This window comes from Ochotona curzoniae, unplaced genomic scaffold (genome assembly GCF_017591425.1).
Source record: "Ochotona curzoniae isolate NIBS_2020 unplaced genomic scaffold, NIBS_Ocur_1.0 contig_883, whole genome shotgun sequence".
In the NCBI taxonomy this organism is placed as follows: domain Eukaryota; kingdom Metazoa; phylum Chordata; class Mammalia; order Lagomorpha; family Ochotonidae; genus Ochotona; species Ochotona curzoniae.
This window is the reverse complement of record NW_024466599.1, coordinates 19636886-19654218: the sequence shown is the minus strand read 5'-3', so window position 1 is coordinate 19654218 and position 17333 is coordinate 19636886. Positions and strand designations below refer to the sequence as shown.

Here is a 17333-nt window from a genome sequence, read left to right as displayed (position 1 = left end):
CAGCTTTTGGCGCGGGGGGCGGGGGGGTAGGGCATGTGCAGGGAGCAGGGGGATTCTGCATTAAGCATCTGGTGCAGAACACAGGAACATGAGTTCATCGGGATGCAAGTTCTAAAAATGACAACCTATTAGGCTTGGCTTTAAGGGAAGTTGGTGAAAAAGATGCGCTCCTTTCTAGCCTGCATTGGAAGGCCTCTTCAGACCTTGTGCTTGTGTCTCTTTCTACAGCCGTCACAGCTGTGCTTCCTTCTCCACGGCTCAGAGGTGGAAACCAAGGCAAATGCGGACTGCCGTGGGAATACTGGGGTTTAGGAAGCAAGAGAGGCTCCTGAGGACAGTGTTTTGGTTCCATTCGGCCGATACATTTATCAAGCAAAAGACAGCATTCAAGTAAGCATTCTCTACTTCACGGGCACAAAGGAGTGGCCCACTTGGCTCCAGGCCACTGAATCCAGCCAGCCCTACCCGGGCGGGGAATCTTCTTTCCAAAACTAGTGAACAGGCTCACTAGGTGTCCAAGCCCTCAGACTCATAAACAAACATAGACGCACAGCAAAATAAACAGTGTCAAGAGACAGGGCCGCCACCCTTTGTGGAATTCAACAATCTCAAAGCATGCTTTGTACTGCTGTCTGCCACAGGGGATAAGGAAGCCGTGTATTAGCTTCTTCAGGAGTTCTAGCTGGAGAAGAATTGCCACAGTGCAAAAGCCACAGAACATTGCACTTGAACCCCTAGACTAGTAGTCCAGGGATCAGCAAACTTCGCTACAAAGGGCCTGATAAATATTTTCTGCCTTGCAGGGCAGACTCTGCCTCAAATGTCAACTCTATACTTAGGGAGATAACAGTCACAGATAATATGAAAATGAATGGGTATGTCTGTGTGCTAATAAAACTTTATTTATAAAAAACAGGCAGCTGCCTGGTTTTGGCCTCTGGTTGCTGTTTGCTATTCCTTTAACCCGGTCCCAGGGTAAGTGGGACAAATAACTCCTTCACAGCCACAGGGCCATCTGGGTGTCTGCCCAAGACCAGGCCCTGACTAAAGTCCTGCTACAGGACTGAGAGCCACCAATGTGGAGGCAAACATGGACACTTGGAGAGCTAGAGAGCTTGACTAAGTCAGCTCACTTGGCTAGAGAGGACTGAGAGGTTAGGGGAAAACCAGAGGCAGAAATCTCTCTCCAGCTTAACATGTGGTAGGGTTGGGAGAAACGGCTGCCATGGCAAGCATGGCTCACAGAGAAGTCACCCGGGCTCTAGCCTCACCAGTATTTATTTGCTGTTCGTGGGCATTCATCGGTCAGACTTGGGGACAATCCTGGAGTATCAGGCCAAGGGCTGGAAAGGAAAGGGAAGGAAACAGGAAGTGGAGAGCCACTGGCACTCGTCTGTGAACAATATGAGAAGAAAACAGCAAATTCATCTTTTCCAGTCAGCAGCTGGCAAGGCCTGGAACAGGACATACGTGGTCAGGGAGAATGAACCCCCTTGCCCAGGGAGGACAGGTCGTCGCGACTGCCAAGCATTTTCAAAACAAGTTTTCTCAGTCTCATGACAGGTTGTGGCAAGAACAAGAAAACAGAAAGAGTGGAAGATCCCACGATCACTGCTCTGGGCTCCCACATGGGCAGGCTCTGCCTACACTGCCAAGCTCACTCCCACAGTGAGAGTGGGAGAGTGGGAGAGTGCAGAGAGCTAGTCTTAGGGTTAATAATACTGCTTTGCTAAGGACACCACTTAATAAAGTAATTCCCCTAAGAACTTTCTGGCAGCCAGACAACCATTCTATCCTGGGAGGGACAGGTCAACGTCACTCTTAAGCCTAAGGTTGCTACTCTTCAAATTACACCCTGCTTTGTTTGAATTTTTATCTCATGTTAGGAGGGCAAGGAATCCCCCGGAAATGCAGGTTAGAGGCTATCCACTCCCCTGAACTGCTTAACTCTGGGTCAGGGCAGGCACAGGGAGCAGGAAGTAGATGCTGACGGGCAGGTGAGGATCGCGCTGGCAGAGGAAGCGTCATTAGCTCACCAGCATCAGTGGGCTCCCTGCTTCGGGCTTCACACTCTGCCTGCAGGAGTCAACTCACAGAACTGGGCATTGTGGAGCCAAAGGACACAGAGGCCAGCTGAGGGAACACCTGTCATGTAATCCAAAGATAACACTCAGAAACCAATCCACTAGTACGTCAGGGGTCCCCAAGACCCCTAAATGATTACTGTAGAACCCAGGGCTGTAGACAGAGACCTAGGCTTCAGTTCAGACTCCAAGTGTCACAAGGTGAGGTGCCTGAGCCCGCTTTCCAGCCCAAAAGTTGAAATCTTCAGATTACTAAAGGGGTGTGTGCTTAGCCTGTGACCTTCACCCCACTCCCACACCATGCCTTCCTACACAGACCTGAAGAAGAAGGCCTCCCCATGTCACTCTCCAAGATATTGGACCACCAGGCTATCTTCATTGTGCCAATTGTGTGCAAGAATGCTCTCAAGAAAGGAAAGAACATTCTCTTTAAATTGGAGGAAGTAGAGGCTGATGTGTGTTGGGACCTGGGGGGTAGAGAGGTGGGAAAGTGTGAGGGTGCTACAAAGAATTCCTCCTGCTCAAAGAATTGGGAAACAAGATCCAGGAGGGACACAGAACTCCTAATAGGCTTGATCAAAAGTGATCTTCACCAAGACATATGATTATCAAACTCTCTCTCTTCAATTGAACATAAGGAAAAGATCCTTAAATGTGCACATGAAAAACATCAATTGACATATAAAGGAAGGCCAGTTAAGCTCACAGGAGATCTCTCACAGGAAACTCTACAGGCAAGAAGAGAATGGAGTGACATATTCCAGATTCTAAAAGAAAAAAATTGTCGGCCTAGGATAACATACCCAGCAAAGCTTTCTTTCATCTTTGAAAATGAAATAAAATTCTTCCAGAGTAAAGAAAAGCTAAAAGAATTTGCCTCTTCCAAACCTGCTCTACAAATGATACTTCAAGATGTTCTCTTGACAGAGAAGAGGAACAGCACCAACCAAAACCAAAGGCAAACAGGAAGACCATCCCAGGAAAATGACAACAGAAGACCAAACCAATGAACAACCCATTGCTAAAATGACAGGACCAAAGTACCACCTATGTATATTTAACTCTGAATGTAAATTGCTTAAGCTCAATCAAACATCATAGATTAGTAGACTGGACTAAAAAACAAAACCCATCTGTTCATTGTCTGGAGGAGACACACTCCAACAAAGATCAGTGGAGACTCTATCACAGGGTTTTTGTTGTTTTCTGTTGGTTTCATCTCTTCGGGACACTTTCTTCTGATTAAATCATTCAATGACTCGTAGATCATACAGTGGCATCATTTTCTTCAAGAAGGTTCTTGATTTTCACTTCTTCAGCTACACATTGGACATTTAATAGCATGTTGTTAATTTCTTTTTTTCTCTCAAATGTTGATTTTGTTTTGTGGCTCTTCATTTAAGGGAAGGTATAGTAGTTGTGTAATGGAGATTGTCATATCTAGTAACATGTCATTTAACTTCATGGCATTGTGAATTTCTATTTTTCTTTCTATTGTTGATTTTGTATCATGACTTTTCATTTAAGGGAATGTACAGTAGTTATGTAATGGAGACTAATAACCAGATAGATGTGAGGATGCAGTGTGATATGCATTTCTGTTTCCAGACAAAGATGGACTTACAATGAAACTGTTTATATTATATTTTGACAATAGGATTCTGGACTCTCTGCCATTGTCCATGCCCGCAATGATGAACATATGACTGAGTATGAAGAGCTATGTGTTAGTGATGATATGGAGGAACTGGGGGAGGGGGGTGGGGAATTGGGGAGGGGATAAAGGAATATTGAACTGTATCATAAAATGATTGCAATAATAATAAAATGTGAAAAAAAAGAAGATCCCTCTTTGTAACTCTGCCTTACAAATACAAAATAATAAAACATTAAAAAACCTTGGGAAAAAAAAAGAATTCCTCCTGCTGCCCAAGAAAGGATTAACAGCTCCTGACCCCTGGTCATACAAAGCATCCCGGGTGGGGCCTGCAGCACCTGAGAGAGGCCACATGGGCTCCCTCCTCTGAATCCACAGACTGCTCCTGCTCCTTTCTGGGCTGCCCCTCAGTGCGAGATATCCAGGAAAGCTCAAATTTGAAGTAGACAGAAAATTTTCTTTTACTGTAAATATGCTCAAAACCTCATTGAGGCTGTGTTTCTATTAAATTATTTGTTCTTTATGTGAAATTTAACTTTGCATATTTCTGGCCAAAGCCAGAAATCCTAACTCCAAGAACTACCATGGCTGACAATCCTGGGCACTGAGGTGGCAAGAAGGGATAAAAGGATCAAGTGTTCTATACTTGTGGCCCTGAACTCTGTTGTCATTGCCTTTATCAAGACCTGCATGGCCAAGGTGGATCTAAAATAATTGGTATATCTATCCCAACTACTAGATCCATACGCACTCTCTTAGTGAAACCTTTACTACCTGTAGAAAGAGATGGTGTGTCCCAGCCTGGCAGGCTAACCAGAGGCACATGGGCACCATGTCAGGCATTTTACGGTCATGGACCAGTTTAATACTGCAGATCCCTACTGAGGGAAGACTGAAAACCTGTGGGGAGATGAGAACACCAAGGTCCACAGAAGCTTTCTCTCCACCTAGGAAACCTGTTCCTGGCCTACTCCCTGCCCCCTCCACTTCCTACTGCCGCCCTCTGCAGTGCTCACTGGCCCACCTGTGGCCCCACCCGGTTGCCCATTCTCTGGGCCTTTGGACATGGCAGCGTCCTCCTCCATCTCAGTGCATGGAGTCCTCCTCTTCTTTCACGGTCTGCTTCCTAGATCTTCGGAGAGAGCATCTCCTTTCCTCAGGACCCTCCCCACATTTTACCAACAACTGCACCTGAAACAGAGTCACCTGCATGGACTCCATCCCCTCCTCTGGTTCCTGGAACTGTGTCCCATGCAGTATTCCGTGCTGTTCCCAACTCTGCATCAAACCCAGCTTGAACTTAAAAAACACTTGTTGAACAAATGAATGGAATAAATGCTAGTGACCTGGGCAGAATCTAATCAAAGGGTTTGCAATGACAAATCTACGCTGGGACTGGCCAAATCCAAGTGTCAATCAGGGAATGAAGGCTGCCAGTGTGAGACAGACAGGTGGTACAGTGTGGTGCAAGAGCACAGGCTAAGGGCTGGGGCACTAATTCCTGTATTTTGTTATTCTGTGACCTTCACCAAGTCACTTCACAGTGCAGGGTCTCAACTACATAAACCATACAATAGGAGTACAGTGGCACCAATTTCACAGGGGTCTTGTTAAGAACTGCAGAGTTACAATATACGAGTAGCTGTGTTGGTACATTTTAAGCACTCAACAACTTCTCACTATTGGTAGCATCACTACCTAGAAGATGAGCAGGAGGGACTGGACAGGCACTAGCATTCACTTAGAGAGAAACCACGAGCATTGCTCTTACATGCTCATGAACACACATTTCACTTTTCTGAACAACTGGGATCATGACAACTTAAGAATTGTCTAATTCCCTGAATCAATTATGGAAAAACCTTGGTTCTCTAAATTTTGATTTCCATTTTCAGTTTTGGAGAAACCACATAGTCCATTCCACTGCAACTCAGACTCACACTTACTCTGCTGAGTAAGTAATGCCACAGATAGCCCTCTCATCAGAAGAAAATCTCAAGCAAGGGCAGACCACTCCAGAAACTGGTCAGCCGACTTTGTAGGTGGGACTTTTCAAAATACGTGCAGGTGAATTTTAATATTCAGAAAGGAGCCATGGTGTGTGCATGTACATGCAAGTACGCACATATTTTGGACATACTTTGTAGGCAATGAGCTCTTACATGGTTGCTGGGTGGGTGGGCTCAGCTGCACTCAGAGAGTGCTGGACTGACCAGATGCTTGTTAAGTGCGCACTGGGAAGCCACTGCTACACTCTGCTTCTTATAATCATGGCTACTCTGCACATGAGGTGGCAAATCACAACTTTTCATTTTTCAGCTCAGATGTGACTTTAGATTAAGGACTACCCCAGATCACCCCACCGTCACTTCTGCTTTCTTGGTTTCCATTTTCCATCAAGCATGACTAAGCACCAGAGGTTCCGTCTGGGAATATAGGAGTCACTGGAATTTTCTGTTCCCTTCTCTGTGGGTAACCTTCCTGTTGGGTTGGGAGCAACTGTGCAGCATCACCTTTCCTCCAGCCTGCTCCTTTAAAACACTCTTTTCCTTGTTTGCCCATAGGCCCTTGTGACAAGTCTGGCTTCAAGAACATTCTACCTGTTCTTAAAGGTCCTTGGTGCTAGGTCTGTAGACCCTGAAGAGTTAGTTCTGTTCGAGAACACTCCAGTTTTCCTAAAAGCCATGGTCATGTTTAGCTTCTTAGCTGAGCCACCAGGAAGAAGCCCATGGCACTCTGGGTAGGAAGGTACATGCCAACGTGCAGAGGCAGGCTGGCTTCTAGCCCTTGACACCACTGAGCTGCTCCTGTGAGCAAAGGAGCAGGGAAGAGGCCAAGTAAACATGAGAGGTGAAAGGTAGCTTGGGTTGGGCCCCAAACCAGTAATCAGGGGTTCAGGGTTCTAATCTTGAACAAGTTCTTTCAGGAAATGAAGATGATGGATTGAATGTCAACCTATGCCAATCACAGCATTAGAAGTTTTGCTTCAATTGCTTCATTTCATTTCCATCCCAATGGTTCTAGCTTGCCATGCGTGGCCCTTTGGAGTGCTTCTGAAGTTCCTTCCATGTTTCGTGTTCTGAGACTGCCCCACTGCCACCCTTACCTTCCTCAGATGCAGTTCTGCCTGGTCCCTCAACTCAGCTTTGTTGTTGGCTGTGAATTTTGCTGGGCCACTGCCCCAATACCCGTCCCCATGTTAGCTCACTTCTATGGGTCAGAAAGAAGCTGGCTCATGTTCATAGGTGGCCCTTGTACTGCATGATCTGACAACAGAGCAGAGAGAATTGCATTTCTGCAGAAGCAAGGCACTGGTTTATTATGGTGGTATGCACAGAGCAGACAGTCCTGATTGTTCTTTGATACTTCCCCACCCACTTTTTTTTTTTTCTAGAATGCAAGCCCTAATGAGAAGTGATAAAAACAAGCAGCTCGGCCCTCCTGCCTTTGCTGAACTCCACATCACACATGACAGCCTGAAGCAGCCCTGGCAGCACCTGTCAGAAGCAAACATGCACATCTGAACAGTCAAGCCTAATTCCCAAGAAGCTGTTTGAACTTGACATCAGAAAATGTACTGCAACTAGAATTACTGCACTGGGTGTGTGTTCAGGGCATATGTGTGCATGTTCCACAACTGAAGTGTTCTATAAATATCAGACACAGGCTGTACAAAAAGCATCACGTACATGGTGTACTTAATTACATTTAGTAATGTTTTCAATTTGTGTCTGACCTCTGGCAACAGAGATGGAAGCTTTTCAACACAAATAAAAAACTGTGCTGAGTTACCTTAAATCTGATTCTCATTGAAACTTGTAGGGACGCAGTGGAGCTTGGTGATCACCAGGTAGGTACTAGCCCAGGAGTAGGGGGCTTTGAAAGGATCATGGAAATGTGCATTGTGCAAAACAATGTGTGGATTTGAAATGTTTTTGCATCAAAACAAACTTATCTTTTAATCCCAATTGCCCATGGACTTTTAGAAGGCCCCCTGTGCTTTTAGAAAGGAAACCAAAGCTCAGAAAAGTAACACGTGTTCCCTTGATCACACAGGAATTACGGGGTTTGGATGTGACCCTAGCCTCCCATCTACTAGGCCACTATCTTTGCATTTTCTCTCTTCCTATTTTTTTTCCTTTCACCAGTTCAAAGGCAACACTGACTCCATTCATAAGTACAGGCTTCTAATTTGGTATATTACAAAAATCCCAGACTCACTAGCCATTCCTTTCTGATTCTCTAAGGCATCTGTATATTTTTCTAAGAGGGAAAACATGGGACAAACAGAATACTAGCTACATTGGCTTGCTCCATTCTCCCAAGGGCAGTGGTTGTTGGTAGGGGGGTGCCCTGCCAGGAACCCAGGCTGGGGCATTCAGCAGTCCTCACAGGGCACCACTAGTCTGGCTTCCCTGGCAAAGAGGTGCTGACCCTTGGTGACTCTGTGTGACTCTCCTGCTTGGACAAGTTCAACGCAGCTTCTTGTGGCTTACGTGGCTAGGGCTGAGGGCAGGCTCTGGTTCTTCTCACTTCAGGGAGCTGAATTGTCAGGGCATATGGTCCTGAAAGCAGCCCTCAGAGGAACTCAAGGGGCAGCCCTAGGGACAGGCACCCAGCTCCCTGGACAGGCAGGGCAGCCAGTTCTGCAGGTGGAAGGAAGTGAAGAAGCTCCATGCTGGGGACAGGGCAAGCAGTAAGCACCGGCCAGACTTGTAACGAACAGCATATGTTAGGACCGATCTTCGCTCTGACCTCTACAACTTGGAGAGGGTGCACGCATCAGGAAGATCTGGATCCCTCCCTGTGCCAGCTGCTCTCACTTCTGGCAGGGAAACAAGCCTGAGGCCTTGAAGGCACTTCAAAATGAAGCGCCTGGAGAGTCCTGGCTCCCAGCATGGCTCTGCAGCTGGCATCTGTTTCTTTACTTCTCATACCTTTTAGCTCTCCATGCCCAGGAGCGCAAGCCCTCTGGTACATGTGAGCTTGCTTAGGCACATGTGGGAGGTCTTGGGGACCTCAGACTTTGGGGTCTCCCCACAATGTCTCCTTTACTGTCCCCTTCAGGGTGATCTGACTTCTCAATTATGCTGGCCCAGGCCTGGAAAAATTCCCTCTTCTCTTTTGAGGGGAGTTCAGCTGAGACAAGGTAGGGATTTTTTTTAAAGGGAACTATTCCTAGGAAACTTGGAGCAAAACAGAAGAAAAAGAGAAAATGTGTGAATCATCCTAGCAGTTGGGCTGGCATCCTAGCAGTTGGGCTGGCAGGTTCTGATGCTGAGGTCTGAGTCCAGAGGGGTCCCCTGGGGCAGAGTGCACTGGGAGCCCAGCCCTGCCTTCTCTGCTTGCCTCAGCCCATCATCCTTCTGGCCCAGAGTGGTTCAGGTCTGCAGCTGCTCCCTCTGTGGAGGGAGTGTGGGCAGTGAGCAGTTAAAGCTGGCCATGATTCTTAGCTTTGGTTATTCCCCTCACCCTTGGGTGCCAGAAGGGAGTTGCAGGAATACAGACATGAAGGAGAGATAAAGGCTGGGGTGACTAGAAGAGCTCCCACCCTGGTTTTCCAAGATTCTGTGTGGTCTAGAAGAGGAAGGTTAAAGAGAATTGAGGTGGAATTACTTCTGAGGCTGGTCCAGTGTGGGATCTTGCTGGTCCACTTACCAAGTGCTGGCACTGCAGGGGGAAGGCTGGCACAGAGACAAAGCACCCTGAGAGCCACTTAGGGGGCTACCATCAGGGAGGGAAGACACGAGTGATGAATTCCTGGGGCAGGAGACATGAACAGGCATGTGGTAGACCACTCACAATTCATGGACACCTGCCCCAGCCTACCCTGCTCCCCAAAGAATTCTCAGGCCATGCCCTGAGGCACTCTGCTAGGAATGGGACCTCCATACTGTGTTGCATGGAGTCCTAGAGGGACCTCACACACCAGCCTCTTCACACACCCTGTGATCAAGGGCAGGGGATCTATTTTATTTAGAGGGCTACTGCCCAAGGCCAGTATGACTGGCATCTGACTGGCAGGAAGAAGTTTGGAGAAAAGTGTCTTCAGAATTACTGGGATATTGACAGTGAGAAATAACTGAAATAGTCCAGAATGTGCAACCAAAATATTCTTGAAAGAGAAAACTAGTCTACAGAGCCAGCTAGATGACAAACGATAAAAGTATGTGCTGTGACAAGCAGCAGATGGGACACTACGGACCACTTCGGGAGGGTGTGGATAGCTTCCTGAGTAAGAAAATCACATCTTTTTCTTTCTGACCCTGAGGTGAGAAAGGAGACAAAAAAATGTTACAGGAGGTACATGATGAATTATTCCTGTGTGTTGACTAAGAAGCTATTTCTTTGAAATATCCTTTGGTGACAGTTTTTGTATTAGGGATTTAATGTGTGGCAAGCCATGCTAGTAGGTGGTTTGGGGGTTACTTTCTATTCTAAGATCTTACATAGTCCTCTAGGATCAACCTGATGCTTTATGCACTAAGACTTATTGAAAAGTCACTTCATCTATTCGCTGATCTCTCAGACGAGAAAGTATTACACAACATCATGCAATGTGTTCTTCTAGACAGGTCTAAAGCTAGATACAAGGCACCAAGCTAACTAGCATGCAAATTTTCTTTCTAAGGTGATGATTGATTTTTTTTTTTTTTTACAGATTAAGCAATTAAAGGACAGAATTCTACTTTTCAAGTTGGCTATGTTGCACCAAGAAGACACAGCATAGGAAAGAGCAGCCCATGGATGGGGCAACTGACAGCTTTAGAATCTCTGGCCAGGCCACTGAGGTCAAGAGACTGTTCGCTGAGATGCATGTGCTGGTATCAAGTTGACGTTACTATCTTTTACTTTGAAATCCTCTTTTCCCCTTTCAGGGACCCTGTTGCTGATAGTTAGCACGTCCTCATTGCATGCCAGACATGTCCTGAACGCCTCAGCTGTACCATCTCATGCAGTAGAGTTCTGTGATGACCCTCTAGGATGCTCCACCCTCTATGCGGTGCCAAGGATTGTGACTATGATGGATTTCATTCTGGTTTTTAGGTGGAACCATCCGGCACAGTTGACTTTTACAAGGAATAATAACTGACCTAGTTAACTGGACCCTTTAAACCTGGGTCTAGGTCTGAAATGTGAATGATAGAGTACAGGACCATGAGAAGAAGCACCAATAATGGCTTAAGGATGGAAGGGACCATGTGGCAGGAAATGCTGGCAGAGTCATTGATCAGTAAGGTAACAGAAACCTCAGTCCCACAAGCACAGGAATGGAACTCTATCAATAACCTAAATGAGCTTAGAAGAAGAGTATGAGTCTTAAGTGAGATCATGGCCCTAGTCGATGCCTTGATTTTAGCTGTTTGGGATCCTGCACACAGAAAGCTGAATGGGATACCCAACCCACAAAAGCTGTGAGATAATAAATTTGTGGTGGTTTAAGAAGGTAAGTTTATAGAAACTTGTTCATCAGCAACACAAAACATCAAACCCTCCATGTGATATCATAATAACCCTCTAAATGAGGTTTCACCATTTCACAGGCAAGGAGACAAAGATTCAGGAAGATGATGAATTCACACAATATCACAAAGCTAAGTGTGGCTCAGATAGGTTTAAATGTGGCCAAGACTTGACTTCAGGGTCAAGGCTCTTAACTGCCACCTGCATTTCCTTTCTGGATGTATGTTACTCAAGTGGTAGGCCCCTGACAAAGGAGGCTCAGAGTGAGGGGACAGCATGTCTGCCTGGGTGTGGCTGAGCAGAGATCACAGGATCTGTATTGTGCCCTAACTTCAGTGAAAACTAGCTGTGTGCCCTTCAGAAAGCTACTCATCACTCTGGACTTCAGGTTTTGCTTCTTCTTTCTTAAAAAATTCTGCATAATGAAAAAGCAGGAATTCCTATAATGCATTTCTCACAGAGCTCTAGTGATGAGTTCACAAACACGTGTGAGGAAAAACAGCACAGTCCTCGGGGGCAGGTAGGGGTGTGTGGATGTCACAGAGACGTCGCTTTTTGATGACTGCAAATCTCAGTGTCTTCTGCATTCAGGTTGGCTGCACCTTTCTGATGCTTCTTTGGAGGAAGACATTTAAAAATGAGTGCTGGGCCTGGCACAATAGCCTAGCAACTAAAGTCTTCTAAAGGCATGCTCCAGGAACCTATATGGGCACCAGTTCTAATTCTGGTGGCCCCACTTCCTATCTAGCTTCCTGCCTGTGACCTGGGAAAGCATTTGAGGATGACCCAAAGCCTTGGGACCCTGCATCTGCATGGGAGACCTGGAAGAGGTTCCTGGTTCCTGGCTTCGGACTGGCTCAGCTCTGGCCGTTGCAGATACTTGGGGAGTGAATCAGTGGATGGAAGATCTTCTTCTCTGTCTCTCCTCCTCTCTGTATATTTGACTTTCCAATCCCCAAAAAAAAAAAAAAATCTTAAAAAAAAAAAAAGAATGCTGATTCTGGAGAGTATATGCTTCTCCATTATATGTATCTGGAACTTACAGATTAAGATTGAATGAAATCTTTTTTTAGATTCTTTTAATCTCAGTTCACTGTTAAAAAAAAACAAAGTAATATCTACTAGTACATAGGCTAATAAAGGTACAAAGAAAATAATGAGTTTTTTTTTTAAATATGAGTTTGAAAAGTAAATCATTACAATATTAATTCATAATAGTTTGTGATAAGTCAGGGATATAATTTTGGTGCATAACTACCTGCAAGAACATATGGCTAAAGAGCCAACAGAATAGGATGGCACACTCAAGAAATGCTAAAACAACCAAATGGATATGTGAAGTGAAGAAAGAAGAAATAAAGAACAGGAGAAAAACAAACAGCATAGCCTTTATTGTGGCATAGCACCGTCTTCAACACCAGCAGCCCATATAGTGCCACTAAGTTCCAGCTATTCTAGTTCTGATCCAGTTCCCTGCCTACATGCTTGGAAAAGCAGAAGAGGGCCCATGGTTTTCGGGTCCTGCAACCAACATGGGAGATCTAAATGGCGGTCTAGGCTTTTGATTTCTGCCCAGCCACACTTTGGCTGTTACATTAATTTGGGGAGTGGATCAATGGATGGAATTTCTCTCTCTCTCTTTCTTGCCTTTCCTTCTTGCTCTGCAGCTCTGCCTTTCAAGTAAATAAACTGAAATCTTAAAAAAAAATCAAGTTGTATTGGGGCTGGTATGGTGGTGTAGCAAGCTAATCCTTCATCTGTGGCACTGGCATCGTGGTTATTCTACTTCTGGACCAGCTCCTTGATAATGGCCTGAGAGAGCAGCAGAGGTCCAAGGTCTTGAGTACCTGCAGCCACATGGTAGAATTGCAAGAAGCTTCTGGCTCCCAGCTTTAGACCTGTCCAGCTCTAGCAGGTGTGGACATCTAGGGAATAACCAGCAATGGAAGATCTCTCTCTTTCTGTCTTTCCTTTCCCCCTACCCCCTTAACCCTGACTTTAAGTAAAATAAATAAATTTTTAAAAAAATCAAATAATAAGATAATCAGACTTAAATCCAATGAAACTATTAAGTGTAAATGACTCAAATATTTCAATTAAAATACAGAGATATTTCAGATCAGCTATTTTAAAAACTTTAAAAACTATTTTAAAATCTACCAATAGTTTCCTTAAATTATAAAGAAATATATAGGATTAAATCAAAAAGGATGAAAATAGATACACCATGCAAATTTATGTACAGAAGGAATTAGTGCACCTTTGAGTATTTTGATACTAAAACAAAGTAGACTTCAAATAAAGGAATATTTATTACTAGAAATAAACAGTCATTCATAATGTTATAATATATGAATACATCTTACTAAAAAGTATATAGCTATTCCTTGACTTATGTTCTGTCAAACCCAACATAAATTAAAACGTCAAAACTACATTCAATACAACTAACCTACAGACATCACTGTTGAGCAATCCAATACATCATGGTACATCATGTTTACCCTATGATCTTAGACCTCATTTTAGCTGTGACTTGCTGTTGCCCAGCAAGGAAAGAAAATAGTGACTATCACCAGCTCAATAAAGGTCAAAATTAAAATCTGAAGTATGGTTTCTACTGAATGTGTATCCTTTTGAAGTAGCTAAAAAATTATATGTCGACCCATTGTAAGTTGGGAATTATCTATACTTAAAAGCTGTTCATTCCATTGTAAATTGCATTGTAATTTTCAGTGGAAATCTGTCCAACTCCATTACAAATTACACTACGGTAAAAAAAAAAAAAATACATGTGAAAAGCCCTTGCCTTCAAAGAAATCACAACTTGGTTAAGTAAAATGACATAAACAAAGATATGCAAAATCAAAAAGTAATACAAAAGAAATTCAAAGCAGTATGGACCACAAATGAGAGTGGGAAGAAGGGGGAAAGAACTGCCTGCGAGCTTGAACGGATGGGAAAGCCCATATGGAAGAAAGTTGTTGGGGAAGTACAGCTACGGGGACAGAATGAGGGTGGGAAGAAAGTGTTGGGTAAAAGTATTGAGGGACAAGGCAGAAACTAACCTCCAAGTCCTCCCGCAGTTAACTCACTGATATTGACCGCTCGGAACAAGTCCACCCAATGGGAAGGAGTACAATCTTGTTTCACTAGATGAAAGTTGCAGATATTAAACTCCTTGCCTAAGGCTGTTGAACCTATAGGACTGGCTCTAGTGCAAGGAGCTGCGGGCATGTCAGACCCCAAAGCCCGAGTTGCTCCCAGGAAAGGGCATTTTCTATCTGAGACGACATTTGTTCAGCAACCAGCAAGCAGCTCTGTGGGAAAAAAAAAAGCCCTGGCCAGGTCCAGAAAGTGTCTTTTCTGAATTCACATGTTGAGCATTTTGCTCCACAGGAGGGAATAAACAGCTGACTCCACTCAAAGGGCTCTACTGATGTTCATAAACCATGAGGGTATTTATGTCATGGGCAGAGCTCCCCAAGTGAATTACAGCCTTTTACGCACTGTGTATGGTATTCACAGGACAAAGAAACAGGGCGTGTAAGGAATGCCACACTGACCCACCTCTCTTTCTGTGCTTTCTTTTTAAGCTTCTCCACCAATCTGAGACCTACACGTATGGGTAATTCTTTGGTTCTGTTTACCTATTACCTGGCCTTTTGACACAGTCCAGAGCAGTTACTCGATTTAAGAATGGAGCCCTTAAACTAGCACGAGCTGCTGGCTTTCTCCTTTATTACAATTAGATGGATCCATCTTAGCTACAGTTGAAAGCAGATTTCTTTCATGTTACTTCAGATGTTTTCTTTAGGCTGGTGCTAACATAAAGCAAATGTCTCTTGAGACTCTGAACCAATCTGTTACGATAAACAGGCTTCGCTTACGACTTTCCTACACTGAAATCACAGGCTTGTGGTCTGTAACTCCTTAAAGACTCAGCTCATAATGCTTGAATGTCCACATAAGAAACACACACACACACACACACACACACACACACACACACACACCCCAAGATAGCTTTACCATGGAAACCACAAAGCCGTGTCTGTCTGAATCAGACTCCAGAGCACATACCACAAATAATGGCCCATCTTTTAAGGGCAGATTCTATGTATACACAGGGAAAGCCCAGAAAATTAAACGATTGCAATATTTCAAATATAAGACTTACTTTATGATTCCTTCCTTCAAACGTTTTTCAAGATAGGTAAGTCTTAATCACTAGTTCTCTTTGGGCATATTTAGGTTTTCTTTTTCCTTAGAATTTCAGATTTGGGCACCATGGAAAAAAAAGGAAAATACAAGGCAGGAAGGCAAAACAACTCACATCACTCTGGTGGGATCTGGATTTCTAGAGAAAATCCCATTGGTTTTGTTTAAAAGAGTCCCAAGTCTGTTCTAAGTGAAGGTCTCATGTTACAGAAAAGTATGAGAAAAGGCCTCCCAGGGAAGGAAGGAAACCAGGGGAGATGGAATAAAAAGCAAGAAGTCCTAATCAAGAACATTCTATGTCTGGAAGGCCAGGCTTTGTTAGTTGGGACTTTAAAATGTCAAAAGTTTGCTATGATAAAGGTTTTATCTCTCCTGCTGGGCTACAGATTCCATGAAGCCATGGACAATCTCTAATTTGTTTCTCATTATACCTCCAGCATGGAGCACGGTGCCTAGGACATAGTAGATGCTGGATTGTAAATACCGGGTGGATGACTGAATGAAGAGGATGTTTAATCGTCTTCAGTGATGCGATGCTTTGGATCTGATTACCCTTCAGCTGGGCTCACAGGTGTGAGCATATGGTTGTTCAGATGATACAGTAATAATCATATGCACTCTAGGATCTATTTTTGGAAACTATGATTTTGATCTACTGCCGCTTCTAATCTAGGAGGCCAGAGTTTGTGGAGACTGAAGATACTAAAGTTTTACCTATGAAAAACACTGTTTATTTTCATATTTACATATTTCACATGATTGAGGGGGCAACCTTATACTCTGGGAAGTTGGTGGGCAACGGCTATATCCATAAAGTCCAAACTCCAGGTAGCTTTAACCTCCATCAGACCAACTATTTCCCTGGTGATTTTAATGGCTCTAAGCAGTCCAGGAATAAAAGGTCCCACTTTGGGCATTGGCTGTGGTTCATAATATAGAGATACAATGAGATAACCAATTCAAACAGATGTTCCCTATGAAAAAATGACTACTGAATTCAAGTATCATCTAATTAGCAACATTTCACTTTTTGTTTTTATCATCACCTGCATTTTCCAATTAAACATATATGAAAGGAGCTGCCCAAATTTTCATCATTGCCACCACCTACCCATAATTTTAATTCCTATTTTTAGTACTTTTAAATAATAATTTCTAATATTTAATACTTCTTTAGAGAGTAAGATTTTCCATAAATTCCACAATCCATTTTTAAAAGCAGTCATGACTAGTTTTAAAGATCAACAGTAACAGTAGCAAAAGGAAACCCTTGCAGATGTAGGTCAGTTTCTTCCTGGTGAGGTTAGATAAGGGAATTGGCAAACATTTTCTGGAAAGGGTCAAGCAGGAAATATTTCTGTGCTGCAGCCATGTGGTCTTTGTTGCAACCACTTTCTCTGTTACTGTAGCATGAAAGCAGCCACAGGTGATAAGAAACCAGCATTGCTGTGCTTCAATAAAACTTTTCTTGCAAAAACTGGCATGAGACAGGATTTAGCCAGTGGGTAGTAGTTTGCCAACCCCTAGAGTAAAAAAAAAAAAGTTCCTCCGTATGGAAGACCATGACAGGTTGACTTACTTTGCTCTTTTGGCCATTTCATTTCCATCCCATCTGGGGCTGTATGGATAATTTTTCTGAGCTTGGGAGTAAAGCTGTCCACTGTTGGTAAAATGATAAACGGACTGAAATGTGAGAGTTGGCTGGTCTCGAGGGAAAAACAGGGGCAGGTCAACTGTAAAGACAGAAGAAAAGAGAGTTAGATCTAAAGCACTTCTTATGGCAGTGTTTTGCTAAATTACAAGGTTGTGTACAAGACTTATAAGACGGTATTTGAATCACAAATACTGGTTGAGGTTTAGATAAAAGGTATGGGGAAAGGACCAAGAAATGTAAGGGGTCTTTCCTG

The 17333-nt window shown here is 43.9% G+C and overlaps 1 protein-coding gene across 3 annotated transcripts in view; it reads right to left on the bottom strand.

Moving 5' to 3' along the window:
* BABAM2 (BRISC and BRCA1 A complex member 2) overlaps positions 1-17333 on the bottom strand; it is a 449694-nt gene that overhangs the window by 13448 nt on the left and 418913 nt on the right. For all 3 annotated transcript variants that reach the window (XM_040993000.1, XM_040992999.1, XM_040993001.1), the window contains one exon: positions 17006-17159. In XM_040993000.1, coding sequence (XP_040848934.1) covers positions 17006-17159 — 154 coding nt within the window. The remainder of the gene's footprint in view (positions 1-17005; positions 17160-17333) is intronic.